General features: G+C 37.6%; 1 protein-coding gene across 2 annotated transcripts; it reads left to right on the plus strand.

Annotated features, from left to right (window-relative positions):
- The first annotated feature begins 438 nt into the window (after positions 1-438).
- Positions 439-23,897, plus strand: LOC110370539 (angiogenic factor with G patch and FHA domains 1). Of its 2 annotated transcripts, XM_064038190.1 has the most exons (11): positions 439-776; positions 945-1,337; positions 1,615-1,767; positions 1,852-1,902; positions 1,988-2,288; positions 2,654-2,820; positions 3,226-3,354; positions 3,716-3,821; positions 4,065-4,272; positions 4,692-4,791; positions 23,417-23,897. In XM_064038190.1, the coding sequence occupies exons 1-11, from the start codon at positions 609-611 to the stop codon at positions 23,591-23,593; spliced, it is 1,953 nt and encodes a 650-aa protein (XP_063894260.1). In that variant the 5' UTR covers positions 439-608; the 3' UTR covers positions 23,594-23,897. The 2 variants fall into 2 exon arrangements, with proteins under 2 accessions (XP_063894260.1, XP_063894262.1); XM_064038192.1 differs by lacking the exon at positions 1,988-2,288 and having other exon boundaries at positions 1,852-1,930.
- Positions 23,898-24,438: the final 541 nt, after the last annotated feature.

A 24,438-nucleotide genomic window follows, 5' to 3' on the forward strand; every position in this document is an offset into this window, starting at 1 on the left:
TAACCCCTGCTTTTTGAAAGGGATTAACTGGTAACAAACCGAAACATAATTCTTTCCTGGTAGGAAAGCTGGAAATAATACTGTATCATCTGTGTACTGTGTAATCCCTACCACAATCTACTTACTTCAATGGCAAAGCCAACTGTGCACCCGTGTCTGCGCAAAATGCTCGTGCACCATAATATGTCCTGCGCAGTTAACAGTAGACTCCTTATATGAGAACAGCCGCCGTGGCCAACAATCGGCTAGGAGGAAATCTTCATGCTCTTGTGCTGTTCTTGTATTGTGTGTTCTTGGCATCTTCAAAATGGCCAATTCATCCTCTTGCAAGAAAGGAGGTTCTCGTTGTCTATGCTTTCTGGAAAAAAACTGTTGACGTTAACTCAATTGTCACTGTCATTCTGTTTGTTACGTCAGTCGTCATCGATTGTCACTGTCATTGAGATTGCAGCGACTTGTCAGCCAAGCAAGTCAAACAGTAAATAATAGAAAATTGAGATTTTATAGATTTAAAAAGTATTCAGATCTATCGTAATTACTTTTATTCAAAATAAATACAACTGCGGTGGAATATAGTTATTTTTTATTGTGCTTTCCTTAACATCAAGATGACTGAATCACGTAGCAAGAAGACCAAAAATAGTTTTAATTTAAGGACTCTTCGTCTTTCTTTGAAATATCGACCAGAAATATTAAGACTGATACTTAAAATGAGGCAGTGTATTAAGAAGAAAAATCATATTATAACAAAACTTAAACATCGGATTAAAGAAATGGTAAATAAACAATCTCTAACCTAAAATTTGTATATATTTGAATACTAAGTTACTTGTACTTAAATGTATAGCAAATAGATACTCTTTACAAATTTCTGTGTTCCTACTTCATATATATTTATTAGGTACATAGTTGAATTTGGAAAACAAAACCACTTTATCTTACAGGAAAATAATCCCAGTTCCGATTCGAAATCTGTAAATACTCAAACCAACAACAGCACAGAACCTACTTCAAAACAGGAACAAACAAATCATCTAGAAGCTTCCAAAGACAATGTAAAAACAAATGAAGTACCACAATCTACAAAATGTAGAAACCGATCTACACAAACAACTGATGAAACAATTGATAGCAAAAAGGTTAAAAACTCAAAAGAAGGTAATATAGAAGAGAAATTGGAAGATGCTGGCTGGAATGTAAATGATAATAAAGAATCCAAGAGCATAGCGGAGCAGGTGGCAGAGGTCGCACAAGATGCATTGAAGGAAACTGGAATGGTGTATGTCGAGTCTGCTGGCATGTACTACGATTATAAGACTGGATATTATTATAATTCGGTAAGTTAACAACTATTTCTAATTTTGATTTACTCAGTAAAATTCTTGATAATTTTATAAATGCCAAAGTAACTGTCTGTCTGTCCAAATTAAATATGGTAATTAATCACATAGTCTACACTAGGGTCTGGAAATGGCCATAACAAGTGGGATAATTAATGTGACAGGAATCTAAAAATCATATGAATAGATACCAAATTAGGGCAGAAGCCATTTTCCCTGCACCTTCACTGCACCATTAAAATTAACTACAGCTTTATTTCAAACTTAATTTCAGGAACTTGGTCTATACTACCACACGGACACAGAATGTTACTACTACTACTCAGATGAAAAGAAGACATTTGTGTTTCACTCCTATCCTGACAGGAGTGCCTCCAATGCAGCATTGTTGGCCCACGAGAAGAGAAAAGCTAAAAAACATAAAATGGTCAGTTTTTACCACCAAACAAAAATTGGTAAAGGACTGTATGAAAGAGTATTTAATATATTTAATGCTGTGTTATATTTTCAGGAAAGAAAAACGGAAGAAGATATAGATAACCTGACGAAAAACTTATCTCAGGTTTCACTCCGAGGCAAAACAGCCTTAGGTAAATACTATGATGAATGGTTACACCCATACCAACGCTCTAAATGTTATATTACAGGATAAACCAGCGGAAATAAAGGATGAGAAAAAGAAACCCAAACAGAAGAAAAATCACTCAAAGAGAGTGAAGAAGAATGACTCTTCAGATGAGAGTAAGAAAGAAGATTTGAAAGAAGACGTAGATAAAGATGAAACAACTCCTGATGTTGAAAAAGAGAAGATAGAAGAATCAAATGGTAAAGCAGTTGTGCCTGAAGAGTTGGAAGATGGAGAATGCAGCGACACAAGCACTGAAAATGAGGCTGATGATGAAGAAGATAAAAAGTCAAACATTAGCACTTCAACTGCTAGTGATGATGGTAAATTATGTTAACACAACTGTGATGTGTTTCTTGTATTCCAGAATGTTTCTGTGTTTATACATGGAATGAAAGGTGTTTGCTTGTAGTTGACATAAAGGAGCTGTCTGCACTAATATTATAAAACCTGATGAGTTTGTTTCATAGCTTACTGGTTTGAACAGGCTAGTCTCAGGAACCATTAGATCTGTACTGGGTCCTGTAACTTATATCTAAACAAGACAAGTTGCTACAAGAATACATTTATATGTATATTTGTATGCCAAGACTTAATAAGTAAACCATTTATTTTTTTATTTACTTACATACAAAAACCTTAGAATATGTTAATAAGTATCAAATAACCCTTATTTACTTTGGTCTAGAATCCGTGGCTAAGCATCACCCGCCATGCATGCGCGTGATTGTCCGCGAGACGACGCTACCGAAGCTGCGCGTGGGCAGCTTGTTCATCGTCACCAAAGATGGCGGCACTGTTGGCAGGGAGGGAGAACAACACACTATATTGCTTAGAGATCATAATGTTTCTAGGGTAAGTTATACTTTAAAGACAGTGACAGACAGTATTTTGGTGGTCTTCTAAAAATATATTGACTTAAATTTTGAGCCTTTTGAGCTATGCTAAACAGGCACTTTGTTTGGTTTCTATGGTCGCCGTAGATGTCATTTAGCATCACCGACCATGTGGCACCTTATGAAACTACAAAAGATTTAATCACTTAAAAACTTTCTACAATAAATAAAACCAACATTGATAATAGCCTAAAAAACCTTCTCCTAACTCTGTCTGAACACTATGCTGAAGGTCGCATCAAAATCGGTTCAGCCAAACGCGAAATAATTGAGCACAAAAATCTCTTTTTTGAAATCGTTTAAAAATAAGTTGGTAATTTTATTCGGAGATCAAGTGTCCTGAAATGTATTTGTTTATTTTCAGAATCATTTGGACATCCAATTCGACGCTTCTCGCAACTTATACATGGCGACTGACCTCGGCTCTAAGAATGGGACGATACTCAACGGCACTCGAATGTCTGAGAGCCAAATCATGAGCCTGCCTATGGAGGTAATACTTTGTTCACCAATCTACTTCAATGTGTACCTTTGGCTTTACTATTGACGCGTATATAAGAAATAATACATATTTTACGATAAAAGCTCCGATACTATTGAACTGGTTAAAAAAAGGGTCGCTGATGAAACAGCCTGCTTTCTTCCTTGTAATATGATTATCTATAAAGTTATAAAAAATCTCTCGAGTTCAGTGTGCCTCTTGGAAAAGGCCTCCTCTAACAATTTCCATTGTACTCTGTCTCTAGCAACCCTTCTCCATATTCGTTAGTATTACATTTAAAAATATGCCATTACTAAAACATTCACTGCCTGTCATATTAATATTTATTAAACCAATGTTTTGTCTGTTGCAGATAGTCCATGGTAGCACCTTACAATTAGGTGAGACGAAGTTGTTATGTCATATCCACCCAGGCAATGACACGTGTGGGCACTGCGAACCTGGATTACTTATGGAAGGTAAACTTAACTAAATCGTAAAAACATACTTATGTTATTTCACAGTCTCTAAACAAAAACTATGTAGTACATATTACAATTTCAAACCTAAGCGACCTATTGACCTATTTTTTATCTTTTGACGAAGCTTCAGAAATGCCTTGCAAGTGTTAAAACTTATTAGAGATTCTAAATTCAATTTTCGTTGCGTAATCTATATCACTTTATCATACATACGTGATTAAACAAAATCCAACCCTACAGCCATAGAAAAAGAGAAGAAAGTCGCATACACGCGTACCTGCAATGTTCAGAAGCAGCACCAGCTAGAATTAGCTCGGTTGAAGAACAAATATGCTCCGAAGCCACTCGCTATTGAAGAGACGGCGTATAATGACAGAGCGCAGGCACGGAGAGAGACTGTGGGATCTTCGCATCATTCGGAAAAGACGCAGAGCACTGATATCAACACGTGAGTATGATAAACTGGGGTTTTAAGATCGTCATATTTTAAAATAAATAAATAAAAACACATTTATTTCATGTAAAACTCGTGAGAAAATTATGATTAAGTATTTGATTACACGTACCTCAGTATGATTTGTAGAAAATTCCACATTGTATCTACTACTATGTACCGAAATATAAATAGCTAGTTAGATTTTTACACCAAAAGTTATCGCGTCATGTTGCGCAGCTATCCGAACAGTTTAGAAAGTTAACTTTCATTTAATTTTCAACCTTATTACTTTGAGAATAAGGCCAGAATTGTCAATTCCCCAGTTTCGCAAGAGTGTATGCTAAAGATGACAAGAAAAATAATTTGTACTCTTAAGTACTTTTGCACATATTTGATCAAAGCTCCCTTAAAATTGCAATATTATCTGCCAGGTCTATCGCACCAGAGAACAAAGGCTTCAAGATGTTGGAGAAGATGGGATGGAGCAAGGGCGAGGGTCTCGGCAAGGAGAGCCAGGGAGAAACGGAGCCGGTAAGTCACTGTTATTTTACTAAGAGAACCCAAATCCAGGACAGTCGTTACCTTGTAGGGGAACCTAGTCACTGACAAAAAAGGTCCCCCCTAGCAGATCGCCCTGGACCAATGACCTTAGTGCCCAATAGATAAGACGAGCAGTCTATGATTTTTGAACTTGCTCCTATAATGCCTATGGACCCGTTTTGTAGTCTGTAGTAGGTTAATCAATTCTTTCCCCTTCCTTGACATTCCTTCTTTGCCCATAACTAACTGTCATAATTACTGCGAGTTCAAATGTTATGTTTGGTATTGGATGTACTACAATGAGTGTGAGCCTACAGTTATCGAATTTATCTGTGTAACTACTATCTGTGTGACTTGAACTATTGCAACCCATAAGGCATGGTTGTGACAGCGCTAATATACCTGAGCGCATCCAACAAGGAAAATCAAAATGTAAACAGTCTAAAGAATGCAACCTGTCGAAACTAATATTACAAAAGAATGTGGGTCGTAAAGGTTTAGAGAAAAAATAAAGCGTTCCATTATCTTGCGTCGAGTAAAATGAATTATAACTCCATTTCGCTTTTGACGTGACTAATTAGTTCAGGCCAAATAATATCTTTAACCTTGTTCTTGCTACGGAATCGTAAAACCTGCAGGCTGTGGTCAAGCGTGAATCGTTACAAACCAACATTTAATTATTACCTCTTTGGTTCTTCCAATTTATATGTTTTTTTTTTCTTTTTTGCGTTCGTTTGACAATTTAAGTGTCCAAAGAGGTTATGTCATTAAATCTTGTCTCTGTTTTATTTTTGCCTAAGCAAAGGTATGGTCGTAAAAATTTAGCACCTTGTTTTTCTGACTCAATTTGATATATTTTATTGAATACCAATTCAATGAAACTGCATTCAAACGTTTTTGTATTATTTAGGCAAGTCAATTATAGTGGCCAGTTTAAAATAAAAATTGTATAAAAAAATATTAATTAAAATAAAGCTAAACTTTTGAGTACCTAAGTCGTTAGTAATCCACTACAAAGTATACTTGATTAGACTGTGAGTTCAATACGTTGAGATCTCTCGAAAAAAAATATGTAGGTATGTTTTATATTACTTTAGTCTAATATTATTTTAAAATTGCCTCCATTAGGCAATTTACTCTAAACAATCTCAAACATCGTTTTGCTCCATCCCCACGGTACTCTAAATATGTTTTTACATCGTTTTTGGCAATAAGGCCCGTCTGTAGATCAGGCGGGCATGAGCCTACCTGGCCATTTAAAACAATTTGCGCGCTCGTTTTATTTGGCATTGCAACGCATTAGAGCTACGCTGATGGCCCGCCATTAACTCGTGCACTTTTGACGTTTACGTCCTGCATTGTAATTTATGCATCTATGTGTGTATAATACTATAATGTTCCTTAGACATAGGTGTATATCAGGCCATAGTTGCCTGATACCTGTAACCTATATGGTTTAAATAAATAAATATTAACCCTTTGTTCACATTCTATGGAAATAATACAGTAATACAGATGTGAAATTGGGTACATAAATATATATGTATTTGGAGACGTGTAAGTATGTATTTAAATACACACACGAAAGGTAGAGAACTGCTTTATATTCAAAAGACAGATTGGTTAAATAGGGCGACTAAATATCGATAGAGGCGCCAAAACAAATCAAAAGGAACCGTCCCCAAATAAAGTATAGAGAAGAGATGAGATATTTATTGAAACCTTTGGTAATATCAACCTGTCGATAGATTGAGTAGATACAGATGAGTGAAGTAATTTCGCAAGATGAAGTAAAGATAAACGAAAGCGCCCAGAAATTTAAAGTGGCTGAGGAATTATGTGATTTTAACCTAAATTATATTATAAATCACCGTATATGTTCGTATTTACCAAAAAGTTGCTTCATTTTTACAATGAAGGGGAAAATTATACCAGTCTGGCTAAATGTAGATATGTATAGATTTATTTTTCAAGATAAAACTTGTCAAATTGTAGCTTTTCTCACTTTGAAGCCTTCTAAAAATATACGGTGCGCTAAACATTTCGATACAAACATTACTAACGCATGCAGCTTATTAGACCGTCGTAAGCGTCGCGTCACGATGCAATTATTGGTGCATTTAGACGTCGCGAGGGCACGCTATTTGACGCAAATAAACGAGGCACGTAAGTGCAGCGTGTCACAGATCACTCAGCATCACGGTGTGATGTGCTAGTAACCACGATTTGTATCGAGAATACGTAAATATGATCCCTGAAGCTTTGCGGCAGGACCAGGATCAGTATTGAGGTCGTTTTAAAGTATGTAATGTCACTTATTTCCACATTTTTGTTGGAGAAAAATAATAAAAACAATGTTGTTAAAAATATCCTCTGAATTTATACCGATTACGCCAGATGGACAGTTGTGTTCGCTATTGTGCAAGATTGTCATAAACTTGAAACAAAAGTGCATAAAATTCTAAACGCCAACTGCGTAATAAGTGATTGTTTAAACATTTAACCAAATGTCGAACATTCTATTAGGATTCTATTGCTCATGAATAGTCATAGCACAGTCGGGAATCTGTCCTTTAGAAGCCAGATGGCAGTGTGACTCATTATTTAGTTTCCACCGATACCTGTGAGCTTGGAGGCGTATGTCATCAATCATTTATACAAGGGCCGCGGTAATAAGGCCCTTTGCATTCGTCGACATTCGCACTAACTTTGAATATAATACAATGCACTTCTTTATGTGCATTCTCTTTTTTTCCATAATTCTATATACGAACCTTCGGATTTTTTTTGTTTAATTTTATAAGCCAGGAATAATGAAAATTGTAGTCAGCCAGTCTTACAATATAAAGTGCTGCGTAGATGCTAAGTGTATGATTTCTGAGGTGTGCAATGCTCAGGGCGTGTGTGTACCATTAATTATCGTAACACCTGACCTGCGTACAGTAATATTATACGGGATTTACATAAACACTGCGTCCGTACAGTGTAAATTGTAGTTACAATGTGTGATTAGAAAACAATTGCTATTTTGCAATAGCAAAATGAACTTTGAGGCTGTCACATAAAAAAGATAATTTGCGCAAACAATTGATCGTGTAAGTAAAAGGACACAGTGGTATATCGATGCCAAAATAATGCCTTTATATTTCAAAATGAAATATTTAGCGAAACAAACAGAAAACGAAAACCTCTCGTTGAGACCGCTATCGAAGTATTGACTATATAACAATCGCTGTGCTGGCATCGACACAATACTTGTGTACCATGAATATCATTATGAAAGGGACTTATGTAAAGAGGACATCACATAGTTAATTGTAAATAGAAAACGCCTACGTGATGAAATCGCTGGCAATCGCGTTGCTATACAGTTACTTTGATCATTAGTTTTGTGAGGAGTCCTTTGTTCAGTATCTTTAAGTGGCAATAGTGTATTTAACTCATTGCATTGCGAATTTTCGTATGTGGCGTCAAAACATGTTGTCTGGTAATATGATAATTTGGACGCATAAATCTGCAACGTTCCATTGTTTTTCACTCCCATTTGAAGCGTCCGATTTTTCATCAGGATAAAGGTGCAGCCCACCAGTCAACAGTTGGGAACCATGGTCACCCGACACGTAACACTATCTCACATAAAATATCTTACCGTTATTGGTTCCGAGGCAATTTAGTCATTTGTCGGGTGTCTGCCGTGGGCCGTCTCGCCGTCCGCGCCTGTCCCCCCGCGCGCCGCTCCTTACATTGTTGCAACCTCCACACGTCGTATATTATGTACTCAATGAGCCGGCGGTGATTAGCCTACCTATTAACGTATAATACTGAATACAAGCAATTTATATCCCATATCACAATTACCTAGATTACAGATTTCCCTGCGATGATTACAACTTGAGGACGATGATGCGATATTAAATGGCATCATATGTTTTTCAATCTAAACCTAAGTGTAGGTTTGCGGTGTATGCAAGTTTTATTAAGCAAATAATGGTTGTGTTTGTAGCATGATTTAATGGCGGCTTGCAAAGTGATATATGTCTTGACGATCTAAGAGAAGTGTGTTATGATTTAGAAGCCTTCCTACAGATTCGATTTCAGTTAACAGATTGAGTAAATTTATTGCTGTGTACTCAGTGAGTATGCAAATGCAGTTTAACGCATATAGTAAATACTGTTTTCGTTTGGCTGTACAATATTTCGATTTGTAAACTTGCAATTTTGCAATAGTGGTATGATGGATTTAAGGTAAACGCGGGTGAAGTCGTCATGCCCCAATAGTCGTCAATTAATCTTAAAACGTTTATTATTATTTTCTACTGAACTTAAAATGGGCCGGTTTATATATCAACATATTCTTGATAATATATTGCACAATTGAAATAACAATACGGGGTTTTAACAGTCACGGCTTCTAAGATATGTTATTTGAAACGTGTGTGCCCTAACAAAATCGTTTTTTCGTGAAGTTCAGCTGTCAAAAGTGAAACTCACCACGTGGTTTTGTGTTTTGATTTACATAACTCCAGTGGGCTCTGTGGTATGTTTCTTTGTTTAATTAGGTAGTTAAGTTTATTTGCTAGCGATGTAATATGCAATTTGGAATACTTTTAACATAGAAGATATATTTTTTTAATGTGACATCTATTGGTACTTCAAAACTCCCATTTGACCCAAAACCCGTCAATTTTGCAATTATTATGACGACTACTGGGACATACTCAAAAGTTGCACCTAAATTCGTCATGATGAGGATATTTTGTGTTTTACAGTACAAAATGCCAATAATTAGCTAATATCGGGACTTTTACAAAATTGATAACTGTCTAGAATAAACATATTTAAGGTTTAGACTACATTTGTTCATAAAACTGCGTTTCTTTTAAGCTTTTTCTTAGGGGTAAATTTTACTCTGCTGGTTCTAGATGCACGTACACAGTCATGTTATTCGATTCAATTCATATGTTTCTTAATGGTTAAATCCCCTGTTTTCTATAAGTATGCACTTTCTACGAGTGTTTTTTCAGGTATATGTTGGCCGCTGTAGGCCTCCGCCATTCGATTAAGATCTACCGCTTTGGGTACAAGTAGGTCTAGCTCTAGCCTTTGTTTCTACTACGCTTGGATTACAATTTGTGGCAAACAAAATTGACTGTTCTTAGACTATGCTTTTTGTTCGAAATAACTGTATTTCGTCACGCGTCTTCCTAACGTGCCTTAATAGCGCCTGTATACAAATTATGTCATTCAACTAGTTTTGATTCAAAAAATATTAAAATCAGTTTTAAAACTAAGATGACATAGCTTCCATCGTTGTCACTAATTTGCTTGTCGTATTCGATATTAATGCGTAAAAAGTAATCTTAAGTAAGATTTTTTTATTTAAAATTGTCTGTATTTAGTGATTGCATGATCGTAATTTTAATAGCAGATCATGACTGAAAGAAACCACAAGCAAGAGGGCCTTTTAAAAGTCATAAAAGCTGTAAATCAAGGGCCACACACACCATCAGATGCAGCAAGAAAATTTAAAACGCCGTGTTGAGACAACTTTAATGAAATGGTGACACAAAACCGACCATTATCCCTGTATATATATACTGTAGAAATGAACCCAAGGAGAATCTTGGGTTCTGTGCTAAAGTATTGCTAACTATGGAGGAAAACTACTTGGGCTATTTCGTTGGGATGTTAGTGGATTAGGATATAGGAAACTATAGAAACTATGGCACCTGGAAAAAAAATCGTGGTGGCCTGGTGGGCCAAGAATCAACCTCTCAAGTATGAGGACGCGGGTTCGATTCCAGGTCAGGCAAGTACCAATGCAACTTTTCTAAGTTTGTATGTACTTTCTAAATATATCCTGCAATGACACCAATGACTGTGTTTCGGATGGCACGTTAAACTGTAGGTCCCGGCTGTCATTGAACATCCTTGGCAGTCGTTATGGGTAGTCAAAAGCCAGTAAATCTCACACCAGTCTAACCAAGGGGTATTGGGTTGCCTGGGTAACTGGGTTGAGGAGGTCAGATAGGCAGTCGCTTCTTGTAAAGCACTGGTACTGAACTGAATCCGGTTAGACTGGAAGCCGACCCCAACATAGTTGGGAAAAAAGGCTGATGATGATGAGGAACTATGGCACTTGCCGATGACAATGTATAAAATACATGTTAAAATGGCAGGTATAGACTCGCCACCTCACTTACTGGGCCCCCGGGAATCAGTCGCTAAATCGCAACAAGAGGGCAACAGGTACATGAGCAGCTGAAGGATGAGGATATCTCGGCGGACTTTAAACGCAGATCACGCGCTCCCTGTGGGTCCAGCATCACCGGCCCACCCGCCACTTACCACGAGGCATCTACCTTCCGAGCAGGGCTGCTAACCCTGCTCTGGCGACTCCACTCTGGTCGGCCAATGAAGGCAAGCCAAGAGGCGGGAGACCTTCACTCCAGCAGGCCGGAGATGGGGGACAGTATACTCTCCCCGGAGCACTCGGATATACATATAGCCCCGCGGGGTCGCTACTCCCCGTCATCCGCCTCAGATGCAGTGTGGGGCTTATTAGATATTATTATTACTGGATTTGAACGGTTAGTTGTACCTAATCATATTTTATTTTTTGATTGATACCTTTAAGACAGTAGAAAGTTTGAACTGTCTATAGAGATTTTTGCAAATGGTACTTAGCATGCGCTAAGCAGTTCAGAAGTTTTGATGAAGGACAACCTTACCTACATATCTATGAATGTTAGTAATTATTTCGCGGAAAGCTATAAATGATTGTGGCTTTTATTTTTTGTGAATACTAATTATTTTATTTTACAATTTAAATATTTTAAAAGTAATTATTTTACTAGTGCTACATATGCACATGACTGCATGGTTATTGTGATTAAGAAATATAACATATATTTTATAGACTGGTTTTGTGATTCCAAGCGTTTGATAGATAGGAATATAAATTTAAATGCAACTAGATGTATCTGTTTTATTGAATATCTGCTCTTCTAACAGATTATGACCTGCTATTCTAAATAGGAATTTGGTTTTTTATCTATATACCTATCTAATGTTAAGTGTAAACAAATTCAAGCACATAAACATTTTTAATAACTTGAACCTTATGTTCAAGAGCAAAGAGTTTACATTAGCATTAAAAGTTGACGAGTACTGGGAATATTTGACGAGTATCCGTACAAATCAGACGACTATTGGTACAAATCGCCCTTTTTTTACTTTTGCCTTAATAAGTATATAAACCCATCAAAATGATTAAAAAAACATTAGTTATTTAGAATAATGAATAAATACTCTATCACGTCATGCAAAAATTTTCATTTTTTATTAAATATTTAACACACAATAGCGCTTCAAAGTCAGTGATTTCCGAAATCCGACGACTATTGGTACGTTTACCTTACACGATACTCAGACAAAGGTTGGTTGAATTGTAAAAGTCCGTCTGTCAGTTTTGCTGGTAGATTTGCTTAAGGTAATATTGAAATGTGTTGGGTGGCGTCAGCGCGCGTCGCCTCATGCATATTGGCATGTCCTTGATGAGTTTGCACATCTGTCCGGCTCGGGGCTCGGCGCTCGCGGTGCATGGCTGCGCCGAGTGCTGTGTCAACACGACGAGTGCCTTCGTGTCTTGGCACTGCCGGACTAATGTGTTTAAAACATGTGCCAAAGATTGCCAATTGTGGTGCTGAGATCTTTTCACTTCCTTAGTAGTCTTTAAAGAGTTATTCGAGATGTACCTATTTCCGCGTAGTAAAACCAAGGGGTTCGAAAGCTACAATAAATTCATGCTTTTAATTGGCATTACCATTCACTGACTATGTTTATAATACATAGTAACTGAAAATAAGCAAACTTTCATTATTTTTATAAGTTCTTTTCATCAATAGAACTTATGACTTAAAACAACTTTATTGAACTTTGTTGCTGTCTTTGCATTTAATTTCTGTGTAGTTTAAAAGACATGGAGACTGGAGACGTCGTCTTTTGTAACTAACTTAATTTCAATAAATTACGAATTTTATCTTCTAGCCCACATCGCACTCAGGACACGGCCTGTCTTTCTCCATCTACGTCTATCTGCTTATTGCCCGTTTTGTAGATACAACCCTATTTCACACGCCCGTCCGAAGTACTTACATACAAATCTAAAATGTTCAGTAACATTGTGTAGCTACCGTCGCGAGGTGGTTTGCACCATACACTCTAAACGTAAGATACAGGAGTTACGAGAATTCAATAAGAAATCTTCGGTGACAATGTTATAGTCAAATTGGAAACAGTAAAACGGCGTAAAATATTACTGTCTGTCATATCACTTGAGACTGTAGGACATTCAAATGACGTGACTTTTTACAATGTAATTCCAGTGATTATTTTTCCGACCCAAATATCGACCAATAGAATTGCACCATTCGACGTCACGTGGTACAACCTACATGGTATTATACTGAAAATTTTTTGAATATTTTCTCTGGTCGTTGCTACGTCAAACTGACAGGTTGTGGCCGACATTTGGGACGGAAAAATAATCTCCCGAATACCACACGAGCTTCATAATTATCTGGCATTTCCCTCAAGGTTCCCTGCAAACAAATAAAGTCGTCAAGTTTTTCAGGAAAAATCACTCGCGCTTCGCGCTCGTTATTTTTTAACCTGAAAAACTTGACTCCTTCATTTGTTTGCAACGAACCTATCGGAAAATACCCGATAATTTTGAAGCTCTTGTGGTATTATAAGTGATAATCTATGTCTAAGCCTTTATGTAGTTGCCTTTTCTTGCTTTGCTCAAGTGTAGATTTTTAATCGTCTGATAAACCACATCTAATCATAGATAACACAGATCTTAGAAGCTAATATTGACTTCCTCTACATATTTATAGATTTAACTCTTTTCACCGTCTCCCAGAAACAGAAAATTTGAGAAAGGCGACCTATTTAGTACATTGTTGCTAAAGGTCTCGTTATGGTTTCAACAGTTTCGCCTGCTCAAATAAACTTGAATATTTATAAGTACAATAATTTCAATTCATTAAGCTAAATTAATATCCAGAAACAAATTAAAAATACGAATGGCATTAAACAGTAACCTGAATGCATGTTTTAATATCAATAAATTGCGCTTCAGTGAAAAATTATTTAAATTAGTTAAATCGCATATCATTAATATTCGCCGATGCATTTTACGAATAACTTCATACAATGTTGCAGCCGAATGCGTCCGATATGAAATTCTCTCTTAATATGAAAAGTGGACGTGCACTTCGGAAAGGGAACTCTTTTATTTACAAAATAAAGGGCCGCAACGCAACCCACGCACGCTGACAATAAACTTTATTTTGGGACTCCAAAATGCGATGTCTTAAAAATCTACCCTTTTTTACTTTTACTGAAACCGCCTCTCAACCGGTCGGAAAGGCACAAAAATGAAAAGATAAAGTTTGAGTAAATGTTAACATCAATCTGGCACAGCGGATGTGGGGTCCAAGTGATAATTGTGGCTTTCACATTGCATTCTACCATAATACTCAAATGTTTGATAAGTTTAGATCAGGTAGGTAAGCTTAGATAGAGTATTTTCTGATGGTTTCCGCCATTACCATTTCTTTAAGCCTAAGAGTAAAATGGGTTGTTATCACCACCGTCTAACTAACCAAAGCTGCTTTCTCTTAAGCTTTGTTTCGCATGTGGGGATCGTGGAATCAGATTTTTTTCTAGCTCTACTTAGTAATAACTTTCGGGGTTTCCTCTAAAGTCATTATCCTCCGAGCCTTTTTTCCCAACTATGTTGGGATATCCCAACGTATTAATTGAAAAAAAAAAAAATCTTACGAATGGCGTCTAAGAAAACCTCTAAAAATGTTAAAGTGCAATAGGTTAAGTTGCTTTAAGTTACCTATTAAATTAATGTGGCGGCTTGAATCGGGAAACTAGTACCTATACTAATCTCATCCATATTAATTTACGAACAAATCTTGTATATAATTTACCTCCATTCCCCTTGATTCTGCCGTAACAAGAGGAAGTAGCAGCACTAGGTACAAATTATCTGCATACGTCAGGAACATGTCAGTTGTTACCAGTAATTGTGTTAGCCATTTCTCTGTACCTGGCCATTACACGGCAGTAAAGACTGTTGCTCTATTTGTTGATGGTACTGCAACAATGTTGCATTCGTATTCACCCTGGAGGGGGCTTATTCTTGACGTTGCGGTTCAATGGATTGATGTGGCATATTGTGGCCTTATTTCTCTGCCTTCATCAATGTACTAATTGTTAGCGTTTTGAAATAATTTCCCTTAAAATGGTAACTGTTTGTACAGACGATAGATCAAAGTCAAATCATTTATTTCATTTAGGTCTTTACAAGCACTTATTAACGTCAAATTTAAGTTTGATTCTAGTTGCCCATTCCAAAAGTAGTTTCCTAAGGAGAAGAATGGGCAAGAAACTCCATGGTTACTCTTTTCATCAAACGTCTCTTAGGTATGCACTCATTCCTTTCTATGCGTTGTACATATTTTGAATCCACCACATTAATAACGCTAGGCGCATGTTAGCACAAATGTTAGACAAGTTATTTCGCACTACATACACTCAAATAGTTTCCTTGGCAAGTATCGAAAGTGCAACTCAAGTTCCAATATCGCATTTAGCCTCCATAAATCATGCGAAAATATTTCGCTGGCCCTAAGAATGGCCCGCTCAGACGCCATTTATCCGGTCGACATTTAAATGACAATTCCGTGGTACAATCAGCACGGTTGTCATAGTACAGGGGCCCGATTCTCCTAAGTTAATAATGTCAAAATCGAATAGAAATCGAATCGCAATATGATCGCAATAGCAGTTTTAACCATATCGGGCATTCTGCTACTAATAAAAGACCAATCGTATTCGATTGACATTTGATTGGTGTGCGATTGGTCGGCTATTTTGGTAATTTTGGTCTATACGGTAGTTTGCTGTACAATCATTTTGCAATCGTAAATCATTTGCAGACAAAATGATTCATTATTGAATGACAGAAAAGGATAGAAACGTTTATTTCAAAGAAAAAATAGCGGAATGCCACATACGCTTCAATCGTAATCGAGTCGGGATTGGATCTCAGTCGAACCGAGTCGAACGTGAATCGTATGTCGCTTAAGTAAAATTAGGAGAATCGGACCCCAGGTAATAAGAGCATTACAGCTTTAACAAAACTGATCAGAACGTGGCCCCAATCTTCGTGCAATGTTATTTGTTAGATTTCCGACACTTGATTGCATGAATAGAGGATAATTCGGGATCAGTGAGGTTGTATAGTTTCTAGTTTATTCACTTGACATCTGCCCACGGTTCATTAAGAGGCAGACAGATATTTTATACCGAGGCTGATGGTATTCGATTGCTAGGCAATAGACCTTTGTTCGAGTGATACGGTTGTCATGTAATTTTCAATGTTTAAGACATCAATTCTATAAAGTAATGTACAGCCAGGAAAGTGTATATCTAATGCGTCCGTTATTTTGAAAAGTAATTGCTGTCCCAACAATTAAATGAATGCTAGCAAATATTTCTCTATGTACGGAACTGAAAATATGGTGCTTGTTGATTTATCTCCCAGGCATAGTCGCGACAGCCTCATTATATATAATGTAGTGAAGTATTCACACTAACTGATTTCCCTGCTCCATAGGTCTGTCAACGCTTATGAAATGTGTGCAGACTCTAACCGGGTACAATTAATACTTCTGCGCTCACGCTGTATAGCTTTTAGCACTGGTACTCAGATGATATAGGGGGTTGCGAATCGTAATGCATACGCAACGATTAATTTCAGTACCTACCAACTGTTTCACATTAATACCTTTACATATTACAAAATACGGTGGGCTGCAAATAATATATTATCTTTGAAGTTTTGTTAGCCATAGGGAAATTCGTTAAGTTGTAGTTAAGTAAACAAGAATACATGTTCACATTTGACAAATTCTGAAAGATATCTAATTTGATAATGGAGGATTCCTTATTTATTTGTAGCGTAGCTGAATTAGTAGAAAAAATGCTAACAGAAACGTAACCATACTTAGGTATTTAAAAATCAGAAAAAAATCAACACTCAGAATAAAACTCTTTCAAAGTTCAGTCGTCAATGTCAATCTGACACGCGATGGCTTGCAGTGAATAAAGCTGTGTATACAAAAGCGTGCAAAGTGCAGAATTAGCAGTGGAGCGGGATTTGGTTCGGATAACGCGCTGCACTAATAGCTTGCACTGGCAGACTTGCAACAATGTAGCGCTCTGGCGTATTACAAATCGCCCCGGCCCCGCTCGCCGCGCGCAATCTTTTACACGAGCACCACTATCTACCTCGTGCTGCACATTGTTTGTACACTTTAATAGGATACCATAATTCACCTGTCAAACATGCTTTAATAACGAACCCAACTAAAATTGACCACGCTTCAAGGCTCGAAATAACTCCACTATTCATGCCATTACAATCCCCACTGTCGTATTCATTTGTACAGTTCTCGAAAACACCAAAATTATTTACCATAATCACTGTGTAACTGGCTGTCCTTACATTAATAATCAATTTAAATTGCTGCGGGTCTGTACAAAAAACATAATTTTCGTAAAATGACGCGTCATGAATACCTACAGGGTTAACTTAAATTTAATTGAAGATTAATTGAGCTCGTGCGTTCATCGAAATTTAAAATCAAAATGAATTAAAATACAAGGAGCATTACGTTGACGCGGGGCGGGGGGAGGTCCGGCCAGCTCGCCACACTCCAGACACAATGCAAATTGGCCGCGCTCGCCGACCACACCCGCTGCTCGCTTGCACTGCACACAACCACTGCACTGTTTAATTATTTCGTACCGTTTACAAACGAATTTTATTTCATTACCACAGGTCATTGCACCGCTCATAAGCCCAGGTAAACTTAAGTCCTGTCGTTCGTTTTAATGTCATCCTTAAATTAGATGATTTTGAATCTAAGGAAATAAGTACGGCGACTCAATAAGTCGGTCGTAAACAAGCATAAGCTGATATCCTATTCTAGGCGTAGTGGGCAAGGAGCCGCGGCCCTGGCCCGAGGGCTCGTTTAAGTTAGAATTAACAATGACAGCAGCGCGTACATAACCCGAGAAATAAGGTCCACGCCGAGCTGATACTCATACGCGTACACTCTATTATGTCGCCTTCGCATTTCTTATGAGTCGCGTAAAATCGAAACATTATCAGATCAGACACCATTATCGTTTTAGTACGAATGTATTTTACGTTTTTAAATGTGTGACTACTCGGTAGGGACCTATTTAGTACGCCTTTTAGCACGTTCGCCACTCGTAAGCGGACGAAGGCCGCCGTCTGAAATGAGCTGAATGTAGGCTCGAGACACTTAAATCGAAACTTTACGGTTGTCTTTATCGATACGATTGTATGCTTTAATGTGAAAACATAACGATACACTGTACCATTGGATGGACACGCGTCGTTTACAGCTTATCTAGCTTTTTATTTTTCAACGGAATATTTTTTATGAGTGTTCTTTCCATTTTGAGGTGTCACGACGTGGAGATATTTTAAAATCGTATACTTTGTGTCGATTGTTTGGGATTAAGTAAAGTGCGTTGCATACTGATGATAGTTTATTGCTCCGCATCAAACTTCTCGGCGGAGGTGTCGTTCTGGTTAAAAAGTATGCAGATGCAGAGCGCGGGCGTAATCAGTGGGTGTGCAGTATTTGCATGTCCGTCACCGGCGGCGGTTCGTGTGCACCTCGCTCATAAACGACGCAAGCTTGAAGTCCCGCAATTCGTATGCAGATGTGGAAACTACACGAACCCCAGCTATGGAAGACTTATTTACTTGACATTGAAACTAGTAATCCCTTCAATGTATGCGCACACATATTAGCGTCACCTGCACGTAATACTTACGGGAAGATTTATCGTTCTTTTTATGAATGATAATAAAGCTTGCATTGTTTGTCTCGAAACTGAATTGTTGCATGTAAACAATGACGTGATGGTAACATTGATTTGTGGCTATGACGAAGATGTCTGCTAAGACATACAAACAGTCCAAGTTTCGCTTACACCAGATATAAAGGATTAATTGAATAACGTTGTCTCTTTTGCGCCAAATGTTTTAAGATGCTACATATACTGTAAATAGTTGGATAGAGTCTGTCAGTTAAGTCTAATAAGATAGAACAACATCGGTATGTTAAGTCGGTACTTATTGTTATTACATTGAGACTATGAACTTTCTAATGGCAATAGCAGGAACAGGTAGAGCATACAAATATCACTGTAAATGTCATTTCCATAGCAATATTTCCTAACTACCAAGGAATCTAAAACACGTTTAAGATTTTATCTCCACACATAGTCTTATATTCGATATGATGACCCATAAAAAGTTCGCTCTGACAGTAATGGTTTGGAACACAGTACAAACATACTGATCAATTATTTCGCCTCAAATACTTGGGATTAGGTTACAGGATCGTTTGTTTTTATGATAATAGTAATTTTATTCAAATAAGTCTCGTCATGATTTAGGTAGATTAGTTGCATGACAGCGACTGCGTATCGCGGTGCACGATCGGTCTTAGACGTGGGAACATTTAGTTCACATACTCGCTAACCTAGCGAAGCCTTGTCACTTGTAAATAATAGTATAAGTTATTGTATATTTATATAGAACTCATTTTTATGCTAGATGGATAAGCCATCTTCTTTTGGAACTACAAATATGTTATATCCCGACTACGCCAAATGCAGAGTCATGTTAACGATAGCAATAAAACTCACCATTGTTGCATTTCACTTATTTTTACATTATTTTGTGGAGTTGCATTTGAAACCGCTACGAAAGTACTTCAAGCTGTCCGTAGAATTATAATTTACTTTTACATTCTTCAAAAACTTTATTATCCCTGGCCATTGCAATTTCGTTCTGGAAGCTAAAAGCATAAACAGTTATCTCATGAGTTGATCTGAAAATCTCAGATATTATCAACTGCGCTCTTCGCCATCAAATCTCTGCGCTCAAATTGACTCGCCGATTTCATACAAAGGGAGAGAGATACTGATTCACGTCGCATAAGAATTCTTAGCACAATTTACAATAAGTGTGCACAGGTAATGACATACGGTTGGCACGGTACCAGCCTTGACACACCAAGTATGCTAAATAGGTGCATCGAGACACTCGGATGTTTCGCACGATAACTCCAAAGATATCATCGGCCTGAAAATAAGTATTCCCACAGAGCCACGGTATCTAATTTAAATTGCTCTGCGTACGTCGGCGTATCTGAAGCGTGTATCAGTTTTATTGTTAAATAGGTCATATTGTACAAAAACTGTCGAACTCTAGGCCCAACCATTATCTACCATATACTGAAATCCTTATGTAGCAAAACTGCAATTTCATTTGAATCAAAAATCGTCTAGAAAGGACGATTTCTTTTATTAGTTGTAGAGGTGTATATAACTTTGACACAAAGTTGCAAGTTCCATAAGTATTAAGTATCCCTAATACATAAATTTCCGTCAAGATCGCCACACAGGCCTCTTGCTACGTAATTGCGTAGATATGGAAAATGACACGCCTTATCAAAGCTGGATACATATTTCGCTTCATCTGCATATTCCTATTTACATTGCAACATCGACTATGTTGCCGCTATCAATAGCGTGGTCTAATTCATGTTGGTGTAATTCGAAGTAGTTCATTCTATACTCTAAATTAGGATCAGGTTCCTAATCTAAGATTAGTTGAATTTATACCTATCTTATAATTCTTCCTGCCAATGCTTCTGTTGCGGTGTCTCACTCAATATCATATTTTTAGATCCTCAGTTTAGATAGAAAAATATCATGTTTCAACAACTAACCTATTGTCAGAATGCTATATTTGGCTACCTTATAGTAGGTCGCATTAAATATTAGCAACAATACGACAATAACAGTTTTCCTCGAGAGCTGCGACAAAAGCGTCGGTCTCGGAGCCGTCAGTGCGTCAGTCGTCGTCGGCGGCTATCTAAACTGCATCGGATCCGCTGCGCCCGCGCACGCCGCATATGCACCGCGTTACCGCACGCAGCCAACGTAATTGTCTTTAATGCCCATATTAAGACAACCGCCAACTCTAAATTATGCACATTCACAATATTATGAAGATCTTAAATTATTTTATTGCGCGTCGCAGTATGAAATGCGGCGGGTCTGACATCTGAATCACAAACGTGTCCCGTGCATTATTCCACTTTCGTAGAATTTCGAGCGAGTTCTTTTTGGCGGTATTTCCGGATTTTTTATTGTGCTTTATGCCATAATTGTATAGTTTGTTCTATATTTAGTGCACGACATTCTGACTCACGTGACATAATTTTATTTACATTTAATTTAGTACAAACACTTTCTATTGGTGAACTGCATACCGATTATGTATATTTTTATATCCAGACATATAGGCGAGGCCCTGCAGCTATGTATGCGTTGAAAACGACAGTAATCACAATAAAAAGATGTAAATTGTAATTACTATTACTGGTGCTCTGACCACTTGTCCACACTATATCCGCCCATACATTATACGTAATACCGTCAGCATAAATAGTGATCGGTGAATGAGATCGTGCGATATCATCGGCTACATACTTGCGAGTAGGGCTGCCATCCGTCCGGGTTTCCCTGGATTTGTCCTAGTTTGGAGGTTGTCCGGGGGCCGGAAAACCCTGACACTTTTCATGTAAGAAAGCACCTCATTGAATTTAAGTATATGGTAATAGCAAATGGATTAAAAATGAGGTCTTCTTTTAATTATTTTTTATCGGACTCCTCCGGCGAAAAAATGCGATTTACGCCAAATGTCCGGGTTTTTTGAATGTTTGTCCGGGTTTGGGGAAATTCGAGATAGCAGCCCTACTTGGTGGCAACATTGTCGCGTGGGATAGCCCCGGCTAGGCTCGCCGCAGACGTACCCCTGATCGGGTTACTGCGGTCACTTTCTTGGATGCTGGTATGCGTCTAATGTGTTATGGGTACTCTCTCTAATGACTTAGAAAGCCGGGTAGTGTTGCCAACATTCGTATTTGAATGCTATGTCTTGGAAGTGGTTGTGGAAATGAGTTAAGGACTTGAATCTTAAGAGTTCTTTACCTACAGCTTTCCCAATTACGAAACAGAGCCATGGAACTGATCTTGTGCAGTCTGGTTGCATGTTGGTTTTAAAAAAATCCAAATAACATACATGCCAAAAATGAAAATAAAAACAATTTGAATAAGTTGTGTTGAATTGATTCTCGCATACAGTAAATGCAAAAGGACGCTAACTGAATCCGATAAAAGAAAGAACATCATATTTACGCTGTGTCGTGACCACGGCGTTGTTTCACACTCAAAATGCGCACATGCATGCAACTGTGCAGCTCGGTCCTAATAAAGAAAATTTATCCATCACCTTATGATTGTGATTGGTATTTTTTCCTTGGTACAAAAAACCGTCTAGCCATGTAGTGAACGGCATTGAGTCCCCTATACTTGGTATTGTTTGGCTCGAAGCCGTTGCCCCGGATCACCATACACTCCGCACTCGACGCGTATGTATGGCACAGGAAATCTGGACTTCCGTCCGTCTAGGATATTCACCTGGCTAGACAATGAATCGCTAATAACACATTGTCTTGCGTTCGTCTGTCGTTAAAAGTAATGTATGCGAATCCACCCGTCATTTATGGTCTAGTGATTCAGAGCGCTGTTTTTTCTTCAGGCCGACTCAAATTAATGTCGTCTACAGGCGGCAACAGAATAGGGTAGTAAGGATGCCATACTGCTCGTTGATAGACTGATGCGTCAATACCTACTCACTCGAAGTTCACACAATTTTGCGACGTGCATCCAAACGTAGGTAAACAAAGACTTGATGTTGACGGAGGAACATTTAAACACAAAACACGTAATGGGTTTACTTATAAAAAGAAAAACATTAGTCGCCTTGTGGCTCGCCGCTATCTTGCCTTTAATTTTATATGACGTTCAGAGATAACATAAATGGAAAATGTACTTAAACATTTCTTAATTTTGAATGCATTTAAACTTATAAACTTTAATTCCATGGTTGGAATAATTCCCATACATTATGGTCTAGATAAAGTGCTATGTTTTTCTGTGCACTAAGTCTCGGAACAGGTTCAAGTGTCTTGTAGTTAGGACTTACACAGAACAGATCCGGCTTAAGGGCAGCTATTAACTCCACTATGAACGCAATATTGTTTGGATTAACTTGCCTAATTCTAATTAAGTATTCACGCATGTAGTTTATTTGCTGATTAACGCCCTGAATATGATCGAGGAATTTTAATACCACATCGTCATTAGTCCACATCTCCATATTTGATCCAGTAGTATATGGATGCTTACCTATACTTTTTTTAACAGAATATATAGGTACTTTGATATCTATTCATATAATAAGCGTATTGTATCTATTTGTACCACTTATTATAATCTCTTGTGGTGAAAAGCGAAATTCATAATAAATTGTATTGCATACCCAAATCAGCTAATTTCCATATTCTCTTTACAGGTACCGTTGGTATCGAACGAGGGGACGGCAGGTTTGGGAGCCGGTCGGATGCCATCTGCTCCTGTAGCTAAGAACAAGCTAGGCCCAGCCACCATGCGTCTAGCCACCAGGACCAAGATGCTCAAACCACCAGCCAAAGCATTCCAAAACATGCAAGACGAAGAAGAATCCGAATGAACTTTATGTGTAGGCGTATAAAGACTAATATCGACTGTGCTGGTTGCACTGATTCTTTTTAAACTTAGACATGATTACGATCAAGATGAAAATTATTGCTGAAATATGTATGTAATATATGTTTCTATTATTGCAATGAATTGAATTGTGATTGTCATGTGAACCAGTAACGAAAATGTTGTAAATATTATACATAAGTTAGATCAAGGTATTAGCTACAATCGAATTTAATAGCCGTAAACTATTTGTGTCGGTATCTTGATTATTTATTTATAGTAAAAAATAAAGGTACGTTTCAATTCTATTCTTGATTTTATTTACGAATAAAAATGTAAGTACTTTGTTGGGGATACGTTGAATTTTAATGATTAAAATGTGTAACAGGATGTTCCACGACCCTCTAGAAGTCTGACTCGATTTACTGACAGTTGTCAATCAGTTGAAACCTAGCTAAAGTCAAGGAGCTTGCCAAGAAAATCCCAAGAATTGCTGGCGTGCAGAATTAGATACCTTTCTAACTGCACGTCCGCAGAAACCTATGATTCTTACCAAGCTATGAAAAAGTGTACTCTTGTCAAAGCATCTACTGGAGTTCGTTCACAGGACTCACTCCCACAGCCTTCACCAGAGTATATCATGTCCAAAGAATTTTAATTCGCAAATAAAAATACTTAAAATTAATTACAGCTAACTAAACCAAGCGAACAGCGGGCAAATATAATTGCTTCTAAAGCCGACTGTCGTACTCACTTGTTTTACGATTACAACTACTATTTAAACCGTCATACCTAAGTTGTAAAGGAAGCCGGCAATTATATATCCACAATATCTAAGGCTCTATTTAA

This window comes from Helicoverpa armigera, chromosome 15 (assembly GCF_030705265.1).
Source record: "Helicoverpa armigera isolate CAAS_96S chromosome 15, ASM3070526v1, whole genome shotgun sequence".
Classification (NCBI taxonomy): domain Eukaryota; kingdom Metazoa; phylum Arthropoda; class Insecta; order Lepidoptera; family Noctuidae; genus Helicoverpa; species Helicoverpa armigera.

Excerpts from the sequence above, each read along its gene's own strand:
- LOC110370539 (XM_064038190.1), top strand. The coding sequence starts at position 609 with ATGACTGAATCACGTAGCAAGAAGACCAAAAATAGTTTTAATTTAAGG. Across the intron at positions 2,289-2,653 it reads TTCAACTGCTAGTGATGATG|AATCCGTGGCTAAGCATCAC; the intron begins GTAAATTATGTT and ends ACTTTGGTCTAG. Across the intron at positions 3,355-3,715 it reads TCATGAGCCTGCCTATGGAG|ATAGTCCATGGTAGCACCTT; the intron begins GTAATACTTTGT and ends TGTCTGTTGCAG.